This window comes from Oncorhynchus keta, chromosome 6 (genome assembly GCF_023373465.1).
Source record: "Oncorhynchus keta strain PuntledgeMale-10-30-2019 chromosome 6, Oket_V2, whole genome shotgun sequence".
In the NCBI taxonomy this organism is placed as follows: Eukaryota; Metazoa; Chordata; class Actinopteri; order Salmoniformes; family Salmonidae; genus Oncorhynchus; species Oncorhynchus keta.
The window spans coordinates 13,083,491-13,100,884 of record NC_068426.1 but is presented as its reverse complement, the minus strand read 5'-3'; the positions used below and the strand labels follow the sequence as shown (position 1 = coordinate 13,100,884).

At 43.5% G+C, this 17,394-nt stretch overlaps 1 protein-coding gene and 1 pseudogene across 1 annotated transcript in view; both read left to right on the top strand.

Moving 5' to 3' along the window:
• Positions 1–2,002, top strand: part of LOC118385748 (adhesion G-protein coupled receptor G2-like) — a 5,803-nt gene extending 3,801 nt beyond the window's left edge. The window contains exons 5-10 of the mRNA XM_035772951.1: positions 209–254; positions 390–493; positions 606–727; positions 937–1,205; positions 1,338–1,443; positions 1,711–2,002. Of these exons, the coding sequence (XP_035628844.1) occupies positions 209–254; positions 390–493; positions 606–727; positions 937–1,205; positions 1,338–1,443; positions 1,711–2,002 (939 nt within the window). The remainder of the gene's footprint in view (positions 1–208; positions 255–389; positions 494–605; positions 728–936; positions 1,206–1,337; positions 1,444–1,710) is intronic.
• Positions 2,003–5,245: 3,243 nt separating this feature from the next.
• On the top strand, positions 5,246–17,051 carry LOC118385746 (pinopsin-like; annotated as a pseudogene).
• Positions 17,052–17,394: the final 343 nt, after the last annotated feature.

The following is a 17,394-nucleotide window of genomic DNA, read 5'->3' as shown; positions in this document are numbered from 1 at the left end:
ACGTAGTAATAATAATTACACAGAGAATTGATTTGATACAATAACAATCTTCACATTAAGGATACTAAAGACACGACAACAGTTATACTGCACTCTAACTGCAGTCCATTTTCATAAGGGTGACAATACATCAATTGAACAACCACTTGTAAAATGATCAATCAAACCCATATTTTACTGCCTGATCCAATGATATTTTCTCTTGAAGCTTGGTAAGGAGGTGCAGTGTGTCTACTGGGACTTCAATCAAAATGGTGGGTCCCACTATAAATCACTGAAGAATTATCAAACAAATCAAATCAGAACATTTTGGAAAGAGTATACTCCAAGTTGATTTGTGTGTGTGTTATAGCAGAGGTAGATGGAGTATTTTGTTTCTATTACTACAGATGGAAAGGGAGGATGGGAACAGCATGGATGCAGGAAGCACAACACCAGTGCTGACTATACCACATGCCTGTGTGACCACCTCACTCATTTTGGAGTACTTCTGGTAATGACCCTCTTTTAAACGCACCAAGGCCGGTCACCTTACAAAACTTTACAGAAGCTTTGTTGTCACTATGATGTCATTCTCTACCCCACTGTCCTCACTTGTATTGTAGGACGTATCCAGGACACCCATCGACGTACCAAATGAGGAAATTCTGACCATCATAACTTATCTTGGCTGTGGTGTATCCTCTCTCTTCCTGGGAATCACTGTGTTGACATACACAGCATTTGAGTATGAATCAATCAAGTGAAATACCGTACACCCGGCATCCTCCGTTTTTTAGAGTGTTACCTTCTTCCTGTTTTCACACTGTATCATCTTTTCGTCCTTTGTAAATGAACTTATTCTTTCCACAGCCTCCTCTTTTCATACACTTTATAGTCTACTTGATTCTTGCCCTCTCTACTTTCTCTCTGTCTCACCCCCCTCTTCCCTCACAGGAAGCTCCGCAGAGACTATCCATCCAAGATCCTCATCAACTTGTCTCTGGCGCTGCTGGGACTCAACATGGTTTTCCTGGTCAACTCCTGGCTCTCCTCCTTTGGCAGCTATGGGCTCTGTGTGGTGGTGGCTGCCACACTGCACTACTTCCTGCTGGCCTCTTTCACCTGGATGGGCCTGGAGGCTGTGCACATGTACTTTGCCTTGGTCAAAGTCTTCAATGTTTATGTACCCTCCTACATCCTAAAGCTCTGCGCCCTGGGATGGGGTGAGATCAATCTCTCAGTTCATTTAGAACATCAGTAAAAAAATACTTATTTATATCTATATTTTTACTAGTTATGAGTATTCCCTGTTACTTTTATAAATTGAACCATATCACCTGTTCTCCATCTTGCAGGAACCCCCCTGGTTATGTGTTGCCTTGTTCTGGTTGTGAAGAGAGATTCTTATGGCAGTTCCCTCGGCAGTGAGTCCATGGAACCATTGGATAACTCTGAGGCATTGTGGGTATTAGATTCATCCTGCGGTAGTTTATCGTTCCCGGTCATTGGATGATCAGCACTATTTTTTAAATGACACTGAATGACATGTATCTGACACTCTCAATGTCAACTCAGTCAAAACGTTATACAGTTCAATTGTGATATGTGTAGATAATGGATGACCATTGTGTGGTACTAGTGTCTGTATACTATATCTGTGTATTGTAGATTCTGGACTGAGGTTGTTATTCAGATGTGTAGATAAATCCTACTCTCTCCTATTATCAGCTGCTGGATCCAAGATGAAGTGGCTTTCTATGTGTCTGTGGTGGGCTACATTTTGCTGGTGCTGCTGTGCAACATAGCTACCTTCGTTGTGGTCCTGGTCCAGATCCGCCACATGCGGGTCAATCAGCCAGCCGGCGTCCACAGCGGACTCCTTTTGCAGGACCTGAAGGGGGTGTCCAGTCTCACCTTCCTGCTGGGTCTCACCTGGACTGTGGCTTTCTTCGCCTGGGGGCCAGCCAAGGTTCCTTTTCTCTACGTCTTCTGTGTCCTGAACGGTCTGCAAGGCAAGTGACTGCTGCCAAGCAACAGGTGTTTGTCTGTTTAAGTCATAGTGTATAAGGTATAGGGTATAACCTGATGCCAGTTCATCCTTTTAACCTTTTACTGCAGTGGGCTAAATCAGGGTCACTCAGAGTGATTATTGGTAGTCTTAAACAAATCTACTTTGAAAACAAAAGTTTACACCCCACACACATATACGATGTCAGATATAGATTTGAAATGTATTCCATTTTGAGTTTGCATCCCAATATTACACTTTATATACTATACATCACAGAAGACTGAACTATAACGAAACTGTTTGACGTAGAAACACCAGATGTTATTTGTTTTCTTTAAAAAAATCTTTATTAATTATGCAAAATATTAATAACATTCCACCCATGAGGCCAAAGAGGGTGCTTTTGTTATTCAAATCAAATCACATTTTATTTGTCACATACACGTGTTTAGCAGATGTTATTGCGTGTGTAGTGAAATGTTTGTGTTTGACTACAGGAAAGGGCTACGTTATAGGTTATTGGGTATATAGGGTATAACCTAACGCCAGTCTCACCTCTGTGTTTCAGGGTTCTTTATTTTTCTGTTCCACTGTCTGATGAAGGACAATGTGAGGAAACAATGGAGAATCCATTTGTGCTTTGGCAGCTTAAGACTCCAAGAATACTCTGGTATTTACAACCACATATCAATATACCTTCCTACCACCCAAATTAGAAATGAAACTACTCAGTTTGACCATTGTCATATTCAATTAAATATATACAAAAAATAAATGTTGATGTCGATGTGAAAATAAAAAGTTATAAATGTATAACTTGTCTTGTTCAGAATGGAGCCAAACTGCCACAGTTGGAGCCAAATCCAGGCCTAGCCCTCTGGTGCGCATGCCCTCAGTGAGGTCCATCAAGTCCAGTGCCACAGATAGCACCTCTACCTCCTCTGACTCCAGTCAACGACAAGTCTCCATCAGAAGACCTAACTTGGGTGAGATCCCATTTTCTCCAAGTAAGAATCATTCTGATTTATCATTATTCTATGACTCCTATTAGGACATGATCATGAGTGATTAGAGAGAAGGTGCTCATGTTGTAATGATATGTTCTTCCTGGTTCTTCCTGGTTCGCAGACCTCGTGTATGAGAATTGCTTGGCACTACCACGCGTCCAACTCAACCACACTCCTCTTCCTCACAAGAGCACCTCTTTCCCAGAGGAGGGGAACTACGAGGGGCCCACTTGGCAAGACGGATCTCACCCAAGACATTGGCTACCCATCCCTTAACACCTTTCAAAATCAGCAAGGAGGAACACCTTTTCAGTTGTGCCAAATGAATGAATAGAAAAACAAAGATTGTAAGTCAACAGTCAGTGTGTGTAATCTGAAATATCTGACATAGCTTGCTTCTGTGTAACAGGGCAGCTTGTGCTTTGACTCAATCTGAATGGGAGATAAACGCACTTGTCAAGGAGGTCTCCCTAAGAGAGTAGCATATGCACAGTATGATAAAGATTTGGGTCATACTATGAATTATGTTTTTAATTTCTTCTTACATTGGAACACATAAAAATGCAGTTATATCTGATGAGTGGTGTCCTGATGTTCATCCTTACTGATCTATTCATTGTACTTAAGGTGTGACAAATACGTCTAGTCTGTAAACGTGTGTAAAACTGACAATAAATGACATAGACTGCGATCGTTTTTAAATATCAGTATTTGTGTCAGCATCAAAGTATTATGTGAGATGAAAAATACAAGTATGCGCCTGAGTATTTGGGATGGGAGCACTGACACCAGATATTTAGTTGATTTGTGGCGGGTTGGTGATCTCTACTGCCCCCTGCTGCTACATTAAATATCTACATGGGCAAATATGATCTATTAGTCTATTTTGACAAGATATTCACCTGACCACACTAACAATGGAAATACATGTCCTCAAGGATGGATGGCAGACGTGATCAGGTGGAACCATTCTTGCACATATGAGACAATGAGCCAGGCATTTCCACTCAACACCAATGTGGATGAGCATTAGAGGGATAAAGAGAGAGACACAGCTGCATTTGAGCTCTCACATTTTTCAACTTGTTTTTAAAAAAACAAAATAATAGATTTGGAGTTAGCTAAACTTGGATGTTTTGGCAGAGACATATACAGGATGCTACCCTCCACATGATGGCATTCACTCCAGATCAAAATTCCAAACCTACAACCTAATTTTGGACAAAATTACCTGGAGCGATTACTGGTACCAAGGATTCCTTTTACAAGCTATACGGAGGGTGCTCTAGCAAACAGACAGCAGAGACCTGAGGACACCACCCAACCTGAAACTGAGTGAGTAGTTGGAGTAGCAGAGCCCTCCAACTCTCAGAGCCAGGAAGCAGGGGTGAAGGTAGCAGAAGACCCAGGGGTGGAACCAGAGACCTCAGAGGGCTCAGAAGTAGGTTCCAATGACAACAGCCTGACAGGAAGTGATGAAGAGGACACGTAGAGAGATGTCTGTCTACACCCCACTTGTTCAGGATATACAAAGGACACTGCTGAACTGCCCCACACCTCCCAGTTTGATTGGTGGAAAGTGACACATTGAAGATTGAGGAATTGAACTGTTGGCATGGAAGTACTCTGTTCTTGAATACTTGGCGATTTTAATAAAAATAAATAAAAGTGATTTATATATTTTTGATTATATCAAAAATGTGCAACATCGCTTTAATGTATTTTATACTAAGAATTTGTGTAATGAACTAAATGATCTTGGTCTTGATATGAGTCATCTGGAATGGAAACACAATTAGGGACTAAGCCTTGGAGAAGTGTAAAACTGAAAGGGTTTACATCGGTGTTTCTCGTTGGCTCTCTCGTAGTGGACTCGATTTCAACTTTAAAACTGAAACTCAAGTGTCTGTCTTGTCATATGATTTATTTTGAGATGGAAAATCAATTTGACAATTTGACCAATGGCAACCATGCATGATATTGTGTTTATTCTTTCACCTGTATTATTGATTGCTTGTAGATGTTGCCATAAGGCAGCAGATTGGTTTGTGTGAAAAAGTAACCACACATTAGAGCCACTGGGCACAGACATCTTTTCCAAGTTGATTCAACCAGCGTGTGCCCAGTGGGAGAGTTGTGGAATGTTCGAAAAAGCAGCAGAGACTGGGGAAGTAGTGGGAAGTGTTTCTGGCAGTGTGGATGTTTCAGCCAGTGCAGTGTGGACGTTTCAGCCAGTGCAGTGCGGATGTTTCAACCTGTGCAGTGTGGACGTTTCAGCCAGTGCAGTGTGGACGTTTCAGCTTGTGCATTGCGGATTTTTCAACCTGTGCAGTGTGGACGTTTCAGCTTGTGCAGTGCGGACATTTCAACCTGTGCAGTGTGGAATTTCAGCCAGTGCAATGTGGACGTTTCAGCCTGTGTGGACATTTCAGCCTGCGCAGCATGGACGTTTCAGCCTGTGTGGACGTTTCAGCCAGTGCAGTATGGACGTTTCAGTCAGTGCAGTGTGGATGTTTCAAACTCTGCAGCGTGGACGTTTCAGCCTGTGTGGACGTTTCAGCCTGTGCAGTGTGGACGTTTCAGCCTGTGCGGTGTGGACGTTTCAGCCTGTGCAGTGTGGACGTTTCAGCCTGTGTGGACGTTTCAGCCTGTGCAGTGTGGACGTTTCAGCCTGTGTGGACGTTTCAGCCAGTGCAGTGTGGACGTTTCAGCCTGTGTGGACGTTTCAGCCAGTGCAGTGTGGACGTTTCAGCCTGTGTGGACGTTTCAGCCTGTGTGGACGTTTCAGCCTGTGTGGACGTTTCAGCCTGTGTGGACGTTTCAGCCTGTGTGGACGTTTCAATTTGTGTGGGAGGGAAAGATTGATATTCGCCTACTCTCCGTAGATAGCTGGCTGTGCTGGATTAAGTCCTCTGGGGAAGGTAGATTCACTTACGTCCAGGCCACCCACACACATCCAACTTCCAGACAAGCTCACGTCCAGCCTCTTAATCATGTGCACAGATCTATCACTAAGGTGCTGTTATACCAATGGCCATCAACTCCCACACATTGTCTTTCACACACAAAACTCTGCTGCACAAATCCTCTAACTGTAACAGATCTTCCACCTCCAAGTCATGGATTTGGGCACATTGCGCTTTCCAGGCGTTGCTGACGCATGCCAGGTCTTACTAAATCTGGTCTGGATAGGTGTCTTACATATCAGCTAACCACAATGGGCGTGTTCCTCTGCCCAGGGGTTGCTGACGCATGCCAGGTCTTACTAAATCTGGTCTGGATAGGTGTCTTACATATCAGCTAACCACAATGGGCGTGTTCCTCTGCCCAGGGGTTGCTGACGCATGCCAGATATTGCAACGCCTGGATAGGTATTTTAAGTATCAGATAACCACGTTATAGCAATCTGCCAGTCTGACTTAGTCAATGATGTGGCATACAACCATTGGGAATGCAACCTTTATCTAAGATGCCAGAAGTTCATGTCACAATCCCCCTCCACTGTGTGTAGATGGGAAGCGTGCCTGGTGAGACTGTGAACATGATATCAGTTGTTGTTGTATCCTCGACACTCCTTGCCCACCGTCAAGTATTTCAGAATGTCAACCAATTACAGTAGCGTGAAAGTGTCTATTCCTCAATAATTTTGATTAGATGTGAGCCCACATGGAATCCTGCGTCACAGTCCTGCAAGGTCAATGAAGAAAAGAGGACAGGGGAACTAAGTGTGAAACGTGAGTTCCTTTTCCTCATACACATTGCCCCCAGACCTACTGAGGAGGGGGACAATGTGATACTGACACCCGGGAAATGCCTTATTGTCCGTCATTTCTGCTCTGTGGGGAATGACTTTAAGTCAGACAATAACTCAACTCAGCAAAAAAAGTAACGTCCCTTTTTCAGGACCCTGTCTTTCAAAGATCATTTGTAAAAGTCCAAATAACTTCACAGATCTTCATTGCAATGCTTGTTCAATGAACCATAAATAATTCATTAACATGCACCTGTGGAAAGGTCGTTAAGACACTAACAGCTTACAGACGGTAGGCAATTAAGGTCACAAAAAACTTAGGACACTAAAGAGGCCTTTCTACTGACTGAAATACACCAAAAGAAAGATGCCCAGGGTCCCTGCTCATCTGCGTGAACGTGCTTTAGGCATGCTGCAAGGAGGCATGAGGACTGCAGCTGTGGCCAGTGCAATAAATTGCCATGTCCATACTGTGAGACGCCTAAGACAGCTCTACAGGGAGACAGGACGGACAGCTGATCGTCCTCGCAGAGGCAGACCACGTGTAACAACACCTGCACAGGATCTGTACATCCGAACCTCACACCTGCGGGACAGGTACAGGATGGCAACAACAACTGACAGAGTTACACCAGGAACGCACAATCCCTCCATCAGTGCTCAGATTGTTCGCAATAGGCTGAGAGGCTGGACTGAGGGCTTGTAGGCCTGTTGTAAGGCAGGTCCTCACCAGACATCACTGGAAAAAACATTGCCTATGGGCACAAACCCACCGTCGCTAGACCAGACAGGACTGTCTGCTCTTCACTAACAAGTTGAGGTTTTGTCTCACCAGGGGTGATGGTCGGATTCCCATTTATCGTCAAAGGAATGAGCGTTACACCGAGGCCTGTACTCTGGAACGGGGTCGATTTGGAGGTGGTCGGTGTGTCACAGCATCATTGGACTGAGCTTGTTGTCATTGCAGGCAATCTCAAAGCTGTGAGTTACAGGGAAGACATCCTCCTCCCCCATGTGGTACCCTTCCTGCAGGCTCATCCTGACATGACCCTCCAGCATCACAATGCCACCAGCCATACTGCTCGTTCTGTGCGGGATTTCCTGCAAGACAGGAATTTCAGTGTTCTGCCATGGCCAGTGAAGAGCCCGGATCTCAATCCCATTGAGCACGTCTGTGACCTGTTGGATCTAACTTGCAGATGCCTTGGTGGAAGAGTGGGGTGACATCTCACAGGAAGAACTGACAAATCTAGTGCAGTCCATGAGGAGGAGATGCACTGCAGTACTTAATGCAGCTGGTGGCCACACCATATACTGACTGTTACTTTTGATTTTAACCCCCCCTTTGTTCAGGGACACATTATTCCATTTCTGTTAGTCACATGTCTGTGGAACTTGTTCAGTTTATGTCCCAGTTGTTGAATCTTGTTTATGTTCATACAAATATTTACACATGTTAAGTTTTCTGAAAATAAACTCAGTTGATAGTGAGAGGACGTCTCTTTTTTTGCTGAGTTTATTTTAGGAACTATAGCAGCGTCTGTTCGGCTTATTAGGCATTATCCATGTCTACATTAAAGATAATCTAACAGGAATAACATATATATATATATATATATATATACATACTGTATATATTAGTAAATCATGATTCTGGATTTGCAATGGTTACTTGAAGGGACTGCATCCCATAATAATTGGTTACTGCACGTTTTTAGTTTTTCCGTTCAATTAAGACCTAGACAAGAGAGAGTTCCTTACTAATTAGTGACCTTAATTAATCAATTAAGACCTAGACAAGAGAGAGTTCCTTACTAATTAGTAACCTTAATTCATCAATTAAGACCTAGACAAGAGAGAGTTCCTTACTAATTAGTGACCTTAATTCATCAATTAAGACCTAGACAAGAGAGAGTTCCTTACTAATTAGTGACCTTAATTCATCAATTAAGTACAAGGGAGGTACGAAAACCCTCAGCCACTCGGCCCTTTATGGAATGAGTTTGACACCTGTGCCGCAGAGCCGACCCGCACTTGTATCTGCAAGCTGTTGGCTAGAGCAGGGTTCATCATCAATCATTGATTAGCTGTGTAGTGCTAGGGCAAAAATCTAAACGTGCACCCGGGGGCCCAGGACCAAGTTTAGGAAACCCTGGGCTAGAGAGTAAGTGCCAAGACCAGAGTAGGCACATCTGCTATTTAACAAAACAGTTTGTGACAAAACTATTGGTAGAGTTGAAAATGGGATGGAAACACATTGAAAACATTAGATTTGTATTAGGCACATGAAAACATACGGTAAGCGAAAAAGTACATTTTGTGTGCACTATGTCATCACACACTGAGTTTTATCTGCAACAAGTCAATGGGAAATGTGCATATTTGATTTATGCATATTTTTTTTTATATTTCCATGAAAATCTGTCACCAATTGGATGGAAAGCTAGCTAGAAGAATGACTAGAAGAAGAGAAGAAGAAGAAGGAGGTGTGACACACCGCCCCAGACCACCTCCAAGAAGAAGAGATCTCTGTATCTAGGTTTCCATCCAATTGGTGACAGATTTTCATAGACATTTTCAAAATTCTGCATTAAAAAAATAGATTTTTCCCACCAGAGTTGTTTCCATCAAATTGACTTGTTGTGGATAAAAGTCTGTGCATGATGACACAGGTCACATAAAAATACAAGATATATACAGTACCAGTCAAACGTTTGGACACACTGACTTATTCATGGGTTTCTCTAAAAATAATTATACATTGTAGAATAATAGTGAAGACATCATGTAGTAACCAAAAAAGTATTAAACAAATCAAAATATATGTTATACCAAATGACAGATTTCCATCGGTCTAATGTCCATTGCTCGTGGTTCTTGACCCAAGTAAGTCTCTTCTTCTTATTGGTGTCCTTTAGTAGTGGTTTCTTTGCAGCAATTTGACCATGAAGGCCTGATTCACGCAGTCTTCTCTGAACAGTTGATGTTGCGATGTGTCTGTTACTTGAACTCTGAAGCATTTATGTGGGCTGTAATCTGAGGTGCAGTTAACTCTAATGAACTTATCCTCTGCAGCAGAGGTAACTCTGGGTCATCCTTTCCTGTGGCAGTCCTCATAAGAGACAGTTTCATCATAGTGCTTGATGGTTTTTGCGACTGCACTTGAAGAAACTTTCAAAGTTCTTGACTGACCTTCATGTCTTAAAGTAATGATGGACTGTCGTTTCTCTTTGCTTATTTGAGCTGTTCTTTTACCAAATAGGGCTATCTTCTGTATACCACCCCTACCTTGTCACAACACAACTGATTGGCTCAAATGCATTAAGAAGGAAATAAATCCAACAACATTTTAACAAGGCACATCTGTTAATTGAAATGCATTCCAGGTGACTACCTTATGAAGCTGGTTGAGAGAATGCTAGGATTGTACAAAGCTGTCATCAAGGCAAAGGGTGGCTACTTTGAAGCATCTCAAATATAAAATATATTTTGATTTGTTTAACACTTTTTTGGTTACTACATTATTCCATATGTGTTATTTCATAGTTTTGATGTCTTCACTATTATTCTACAATGTAGAAAATGTAGCCATCGTTACCCATCGCTCCACAAAAGCCGCGGCCCTTGCAGAGCAAGGGGAACCACTACTTCAAGGTCTCAGAGCAAGTGACATCACGATTGAAACGCCACTAGCGTGCACCACCGCTACCTAGCTAGCCATTTCACATCGGCTACATATGCAACCAATAAAATGTTATTTGATTTACAATTCATTACCACAGAGGAAGAACAAAGTAGAGAGGTGATCTAGAAGCTGCTCCAGTGTGACATCCGGCCTATTTAGGATTGCTCCCTCAATGGGTCTTATAGACTGCTGAGACTGATGAGATCAAACTATCTCTCCAAGGGTTATACATCCCAAACTTTGGATACAGCTTGAGAGAGTTATGGCTCGAATAATTCAATTTTCACAGATAACGATCTGAAAAGCTTTTGAGCAGTCCAATTTCCACACTCTCAGGCTCTGTAAATACATGCTTTCTTTACTCTTTAGATGACCAACATACTCAAAGCTATAGGCTAATAGCACCTGTTTACGCTGAAATGCAGTTCTGTGTGTCTCTGTATGGGGGAAGTGAGATGACCCCCTGGGATGGAACAATATCATGGCCCTTTCAACCACAGGAAGAAAAGCTCAATTTAGATATAAGCCTTGGGCTCCAGATCTTCATGCAGCTATTTCAATATTTACCAGAACATTGGTGTAACATTATCTAACAGTGAACAGTATGGCATATACAAGTGAGCAGGTTTTTTTTACTAATAGCATAATAGCCACTCAACAGAACCTATTGTATTCAGTCATGGACCATGGCTCGGCACACTGTGCATTAATGAAGCAGTCTGAAAGTACAGTATGTTGAGGGGGCTATTGTCCTTGGAAAATGCAACATAAGTGTTTGGCTGCGATCAATTCTGACCCTTTGCCCAATTATTGGCAGAAGAGCTGATCTGATTGAGCTGATCTGATTGGTCAAAATACTAATTAGTGGACAACTATTGTAATTGGCCTGTCTGTGTAAAGCACTCGTTGTGTTACGTCAGTGTGCTTTGTATTCATTGAACAGAGACTGGTGTGGGTGCTTATCTAATTAGTCTATTAGACATAGTCTACCCTTGTTGGTTAATTCAAATATTTTAGTGTTTCGCCGACTTCCTCATCGCGTAGCACATTCAATTAAAACTAAGAAAAAAACAATGGGAATGGGAGATAAATAAAGAGTTGGCGTTGAGCCGTCTGGGGCCGATTCGTTGATAGCCTGCAAGCGAGTGCGAGAGCAGTGGAAACTGAAATCTGCAGGCGAGTCTTAGATGTATTGCCCATATCTGCACTGACAATGTGTGAGTGAGAGCAGGACAGTGCACACAGTGGTTGCAGTATTCCTCGGTGTCATTTTACTATTAGGATTCATCAGCAATTTCTTCGTCTTTCTCCTCTTCGCACGGTTCCAGGTGCTGAGGACGCCCATCAACCTCATCCTGCTCAACATCAGCGTGAGTGACATGCTGGTGTGTATCTTTGGAACTCCCTTCAGTTTTGCTGCGAGCCTCTACGGCAGATTGCTCATCGGAGACCAAGGGTGCAAGTGGTACGGTTTCGCCAACACGCTTTTCGGTTAGTTGACTTGATAACCTATACGCTTCCTATCCTTTTCATAATGGTAAAGTTTTAGAGATACTGAAAACCGAGGAAGAAACTTGCATGTTAATCTCATGTTTCAACAGGTCCCCTCTCGCCATGCTCTCCGTCCTGTGTGAGAGATGCATACCACATGCATCCTAGTCTTGAATTAACAGTAAATAAGCAAATAATGTTTGATCTCTGAAACTCGCTACACAGTCAGTTTGACTGGTAAAGAGACATTTTGAGTCAAACTTTCAAGTCAAACCAGTGTTTCTTGGTGACTGTTAGTATTTTATTCTTATGTAAGCTTTCACTGTATCTTGTCCCTGGCTCAACGATATACAAACTGTCACCTTGGTTATGGTGTCTGCTGACCAGTAGAATAATACCTACATCTTATTCATTAGCTGGATTTTTGTCCACAGCAGAAATGATATAAATTGCCCTCTTGTATGCTCTGCATGCCTTTCATATACCAAGCGGAGTAGACTTCTTGTCCACAATTTAGATTGTGGATTAGAAGGCTGACATCTGGAGGCAGAGTATAATGTATGTTATAGGTTCTAACTGCAATGCTATGAGTTATGGTGTACAATGTGGACACTTTTGCTTCCTCTGTTATTCTCACCACAGCTACTACTCTACCTCCACACTCACCCACTATCTGTGTGTTGGGTATGTCTACGATGAGTATGCCATGTCTCCTCTTTAACACCCAGGTAGCTCTGACTCAAACTCCCATTAGAGAGGAGACACTTCATGTTTATCTTATACATCTCTAACGCACAGAAACTGGGGCACCTCCATCCATTTCTCTGTGCAGGCATCGTTTCTCTAGTATCTCTGGCCGTCCTGTCCTACGAGCGCTACTCCACGATATTGTCTCACACAAAGGCTGACCCGTCTGACTACAAGAAGGCCTGGCTGGCCATCGCGGGCGCCTGGCTCTACTCCTTGGTGTGGACGGTGCCACCTTTCTTTTGCTGGAGCAGCTACGGTCCTGAGGGCCCAGGCACCATATGCTCAGTGCAGTGGCACCAGCGCTCTTCTGGGAACATCTCCTATGTCACCTGCCTCTTCATCTTCTGCCTCCTGCTTCCCATGCTGCTCATGGTCATCTGCTATGGGAAGATCCTCTTTTTCATCCTTGGGGTGAGTCAGTGTGATTGGTTAATGCTAAAACCGAGTTATATTGATGATGGTGAGTATTTTGACGATGATGGAGGGCATGCTTGTACATGAAGATGGCAACAATGATGTTTTTGTAATAATACAAAGGAGGATAAACTATGGTGAAATATGCAAGACAGTGACAAAAATAGAAAAAGCAAGAAGTGGAAATGTCACAATGTATGTCCTAAATCTGTGACATGTACAGCAGACTTTAACTAAAGATAATGGCAATAAAATGACCCCTTTGGAAATCCTTAACACTACACATTCAACACAGTGAAACCATTTATCATGTTGAGACAGCTGTGCAATTCCAGTGGGCCACCATCATTCATGCTCAGTTCTGCCAGCTTGAAGGTCTGCAGTCACTCTGAAGGTGAGGCAGGCTGGCTAGTCCCCCTTGCCACTAGTGCAGTAGTGGGACATATACCCACATTGCCTGTATTATGCCCTAACATAAACATAACTCCTTATTCACTCTCCTTTCATTCAGATAGATTTTCCCTGTGTTCATTTAGGAACACGTTTCCTGAGTGTAGGGCCACAAATGCATGCCCTGGGTGTGAGGATAGATATAGGGGAGGCAATCAATAAAGTAATAGAGTCCAGGTGAGTCTCAGGAAGTGCTTATGAGCGTAATGATGGTGACAGGTGTGTGTAATGATGGGCTGCCTGGCGCCGAGGCGTGACGAGCCGGCCGAGGTGTACGAGCCATCCGGGGCGTGAAGAGGCGTACGAGGCGGGGGAGCCGACCGGCGGGGGACGAGCCGGCTGAGGCATGACATGACGAGCCAACCGAGGCAAGGAAACCTCTCGAGCCAGCTAAGGCATGGAAGCCAGACGAGCCAGCTGAGACACCTGCGGTTCCTTAGGCAGGGGCACTCGGACCCGATGTCACCCCCCCCCCCCCAAAAAAAAAAAAAAACTCCCTGATGCTTCCAATATTGGTGTCTGCATTCTGTCGGGACAGATATAGGGGAGGCAATCAATAAAGTAATAGAGACCAGCTGAGTCGTGAATCACTGATGCACGTAACAATGGTGACAGATGTGCGTAATGATGGGCCACCTAGCGCCCTCGAGTGGGAGTAGGCGTGATACTGGGTATGCTTTTGAGCATCAGTTTTTCCATGCTCATTATACACTGTAGACCTACTGTGGTTTTATGCATTAGATTAGGAGGTCTTCAACACAGCTTCCACAAATAAGGAGTCTATAATGACCGCATGACTGCACTGTAGGTGGCTGACACAACGAGTTTGAATAACAACAATAATCTACAGTACATAAGGATGTTGAGAGATTACTTTTAATTGATATTATCAAATTGAGATTTATTTGACTTTGATATCTTAGTTTCAGACATGTTTTTTTTTATTGTACGAAACATGCAACAAAATTAGTTACTAGATATTATACATCCGAGTTTCTAAATTGCAATTGATGGGGGTTTATCAATGCCTTCTTCAGATGGTAGCGGCCTTCTTTAGATGGTAGCGGCCTTCTTTAGATGGTAGTGGCCTTCTTTAGATGGTAGCGGCCTTCTTTAGATGGTAGCGGCCTTCTTTAGATGGTAGCGGCCTTCTTTAGATGGTAGCGGCCTTCTTTAGATGGTAGCGGCCTTCTTTAGATGGTAGCGGCCTTCTTTAGATGGTAGCGGCCTTCTTTAGATGGTAGCGGCCTTCTTTAGATGGTAGCGGCCTTCTTTAGATGGTAGCGGCCTTCTTTAGATGGTAGCGGCCTTCTTTAGATGGTAGCGGCCTTCTTTAGATGGTAGCGGCCTTCTTTAGATGGTAGCGGCCTTCTTTAGATGGTAGCGGCCTTCTTTAGATGGTAGCGGCCTTTTTCAGATGGTAGCGGCCTTTTTCAGATGGTAGCGGCCAACCCCTCCCTAACCCGGACGACGCTAGGCCAATTGTACGTCGCCCCACAGATGTCACGTTAGACAGAGCCTTTGCTCGAACCCAGAGTCTCTGGTGGCACAGCTGGCGCTGCAGTACAGCGCCCTAACCACTGCGCCACCCGGGAGGCCCGGCAGTGGCCTTTTTCAGATGGTAGTGGCCTTTTTCAGATGGTAGTGGCCTTTTTCAGATGGTAGTGGCCTTTTTTCAGATGGTAGTGGCCTTTTTCAGATGGTAGTGGCCTTTTTCAGATGGTAGTGGCCTTTTTCAGATGGTAGTGGCCTTTTTCAGATGGTAGTGGCCTTTTTTCTAGATGGTAGTGGCCTTTTTCAGATGGTAGTGGCCTTTTTTCAGATGGTAGTGGGCTTTTTTTCAGATGGTAGTGGGCTTTTTTCAGATGGTAGTGGGCTTTTCAGATGGTAGTGGGCTTTTTCAGATGGTAGTGGCCTTTTTTCAGATGGTAGTGGCCTTTTTCAGATGGTAGTGGCTTTTTTCAGATGGTAGTGGGCTTTTTTCAGATGGTAGTGGGCAGATGGTATGGGCTTTTTTCAGATGGTAGCGGCCTTTTTCAGATGGTAGTGGCCTTTTTCAGATGGCAGTGATGCGATTGGTTGGGGGTTTGATTGGAGAAATTAGTCAGCGTAAGTAACTTGAATAAAATATTCCTATGTGTCTAACTCCATTGGTAGAGCATTGCACTTGCAACGCCAGCACAGTGGGCTGATTCCTGGAACCACCCATATATCCAATGTATGAAAAGTGTATGACAAAGTCACTTTGAATAAAAGTGTCTGCTAAATGGCATATATTATTATATTATAAAATGTCATATCTCCTCAGGTCGCCAAAACCAACCAGTTGTCTGCACATCGGCGGGAGACCCATGTATCTCCATGGTGTCCTGCTACCTGCTGTGCTGGATGCCTTACGAGGTGGTAGCTCTGCTAGCTGCTTTCGGCCAGGTTGGCCTGGTCGGCCCCACAACAAGCATTGTCCCCTCCATCCTCACCAAAAGTAGCACGTTTCTCAACCCTATCATATATATATATATATCCTGTTAAACAACCAGGTAACCGCCTGTCAGTGGCACACACACTGGCCATTGATCTTACTTGTCAATGATTTGATGATGAAATTGAAACTTTTACATCAGTATTCCATTATCACACAGGATATATTGCATTGACGATGTCACGTGTCACAGTTTTACAGGTGCTTCCTGGCCTTCATGAGCTGTGGGTAAGAGCCAACTGGCAGCCACACCCTCTGCACCCTGCCCAGCAGCCGAAACCTGACAACCTGGTTGTGCACTACACCTCCTTATGAGCTGGGGGTATTTTTGGCCAAGAGTCCACTCCACTGCTCACAAGAGCCAAGACACATGGTGCCCACACTGAAATATGATATTATAAGAGGTTGTCTAGGCTGCTGTGAACTTACGGTAACAAACGATCTCCCTTTTCATTAGATTATGTGTTGTCACCTAGATGTGTAAATGTCATTTAGAGTTGCCATCATAATGTAACAGTAGCTATGTTGCAGCAACCTTTCCCTTCCCCCTGTGGCTGAATGTGTCCTGTTTTAGCAGCCTGCTTTAACATGGCCAATGTAGAGAAAAAACACAGTCATCTTTCTTAGTTAGCCCAGCCCCTTGTTCCCAGCAGATGGAAGATCTCCTGTATATCATTGATAGAAATATCATTATATTTATGTGATATCATCTGTGTCTTAAGCAGTCTGTGAATTGATGTGTCTGCAGAACTTGACCTGCTGTTTTCCTGTGTAGAACCAGAGAAAAAAAGCCCATTCATCATGATGGGTTCTCTCTTTCGTATGTTACTATAAATCTGATGTTTTTTTGTGTTTGCATGTTCACAGTAACATTCACAATGCTATTCATGTCAAATCACCAAGATGGTTGTCACATTATTAGGAGGCTCTTCTGACTTTGACATTAGGTCATTATTGATGTAGTGAACTGTTCAATAAAGATGTTTTAGAAAGTTAAAGGGAAGATTCAGTATTATTATTATTATTTTGACCACCACCCTGTTGAAAGGCTGTTTAATGTATCTCCTCTTCACCACTAGATGGCGCCAGGGCCATGTACACCGAACAAAAATATAAATGCAACGATTTCACTGTTACTGTTCATATAAGGAAACCAGTCAATAGAAATAAATGCATTAGGCCCTGATCTACGGATTTCACATGACTGGGCAGGGACACAGCCATGGGAGGGCCTGGGAGGGCACAGGCCCAGTTCCTAGGGAGCCAGGGCCCAGCCAATCAGAATGAGTTTTTTTTTCTTCCACAAAAGGGACAGAAATACATGTTGGGTTTATATTGTTGTTCAGTATATATATATTTAGAGACTTGGGCCAA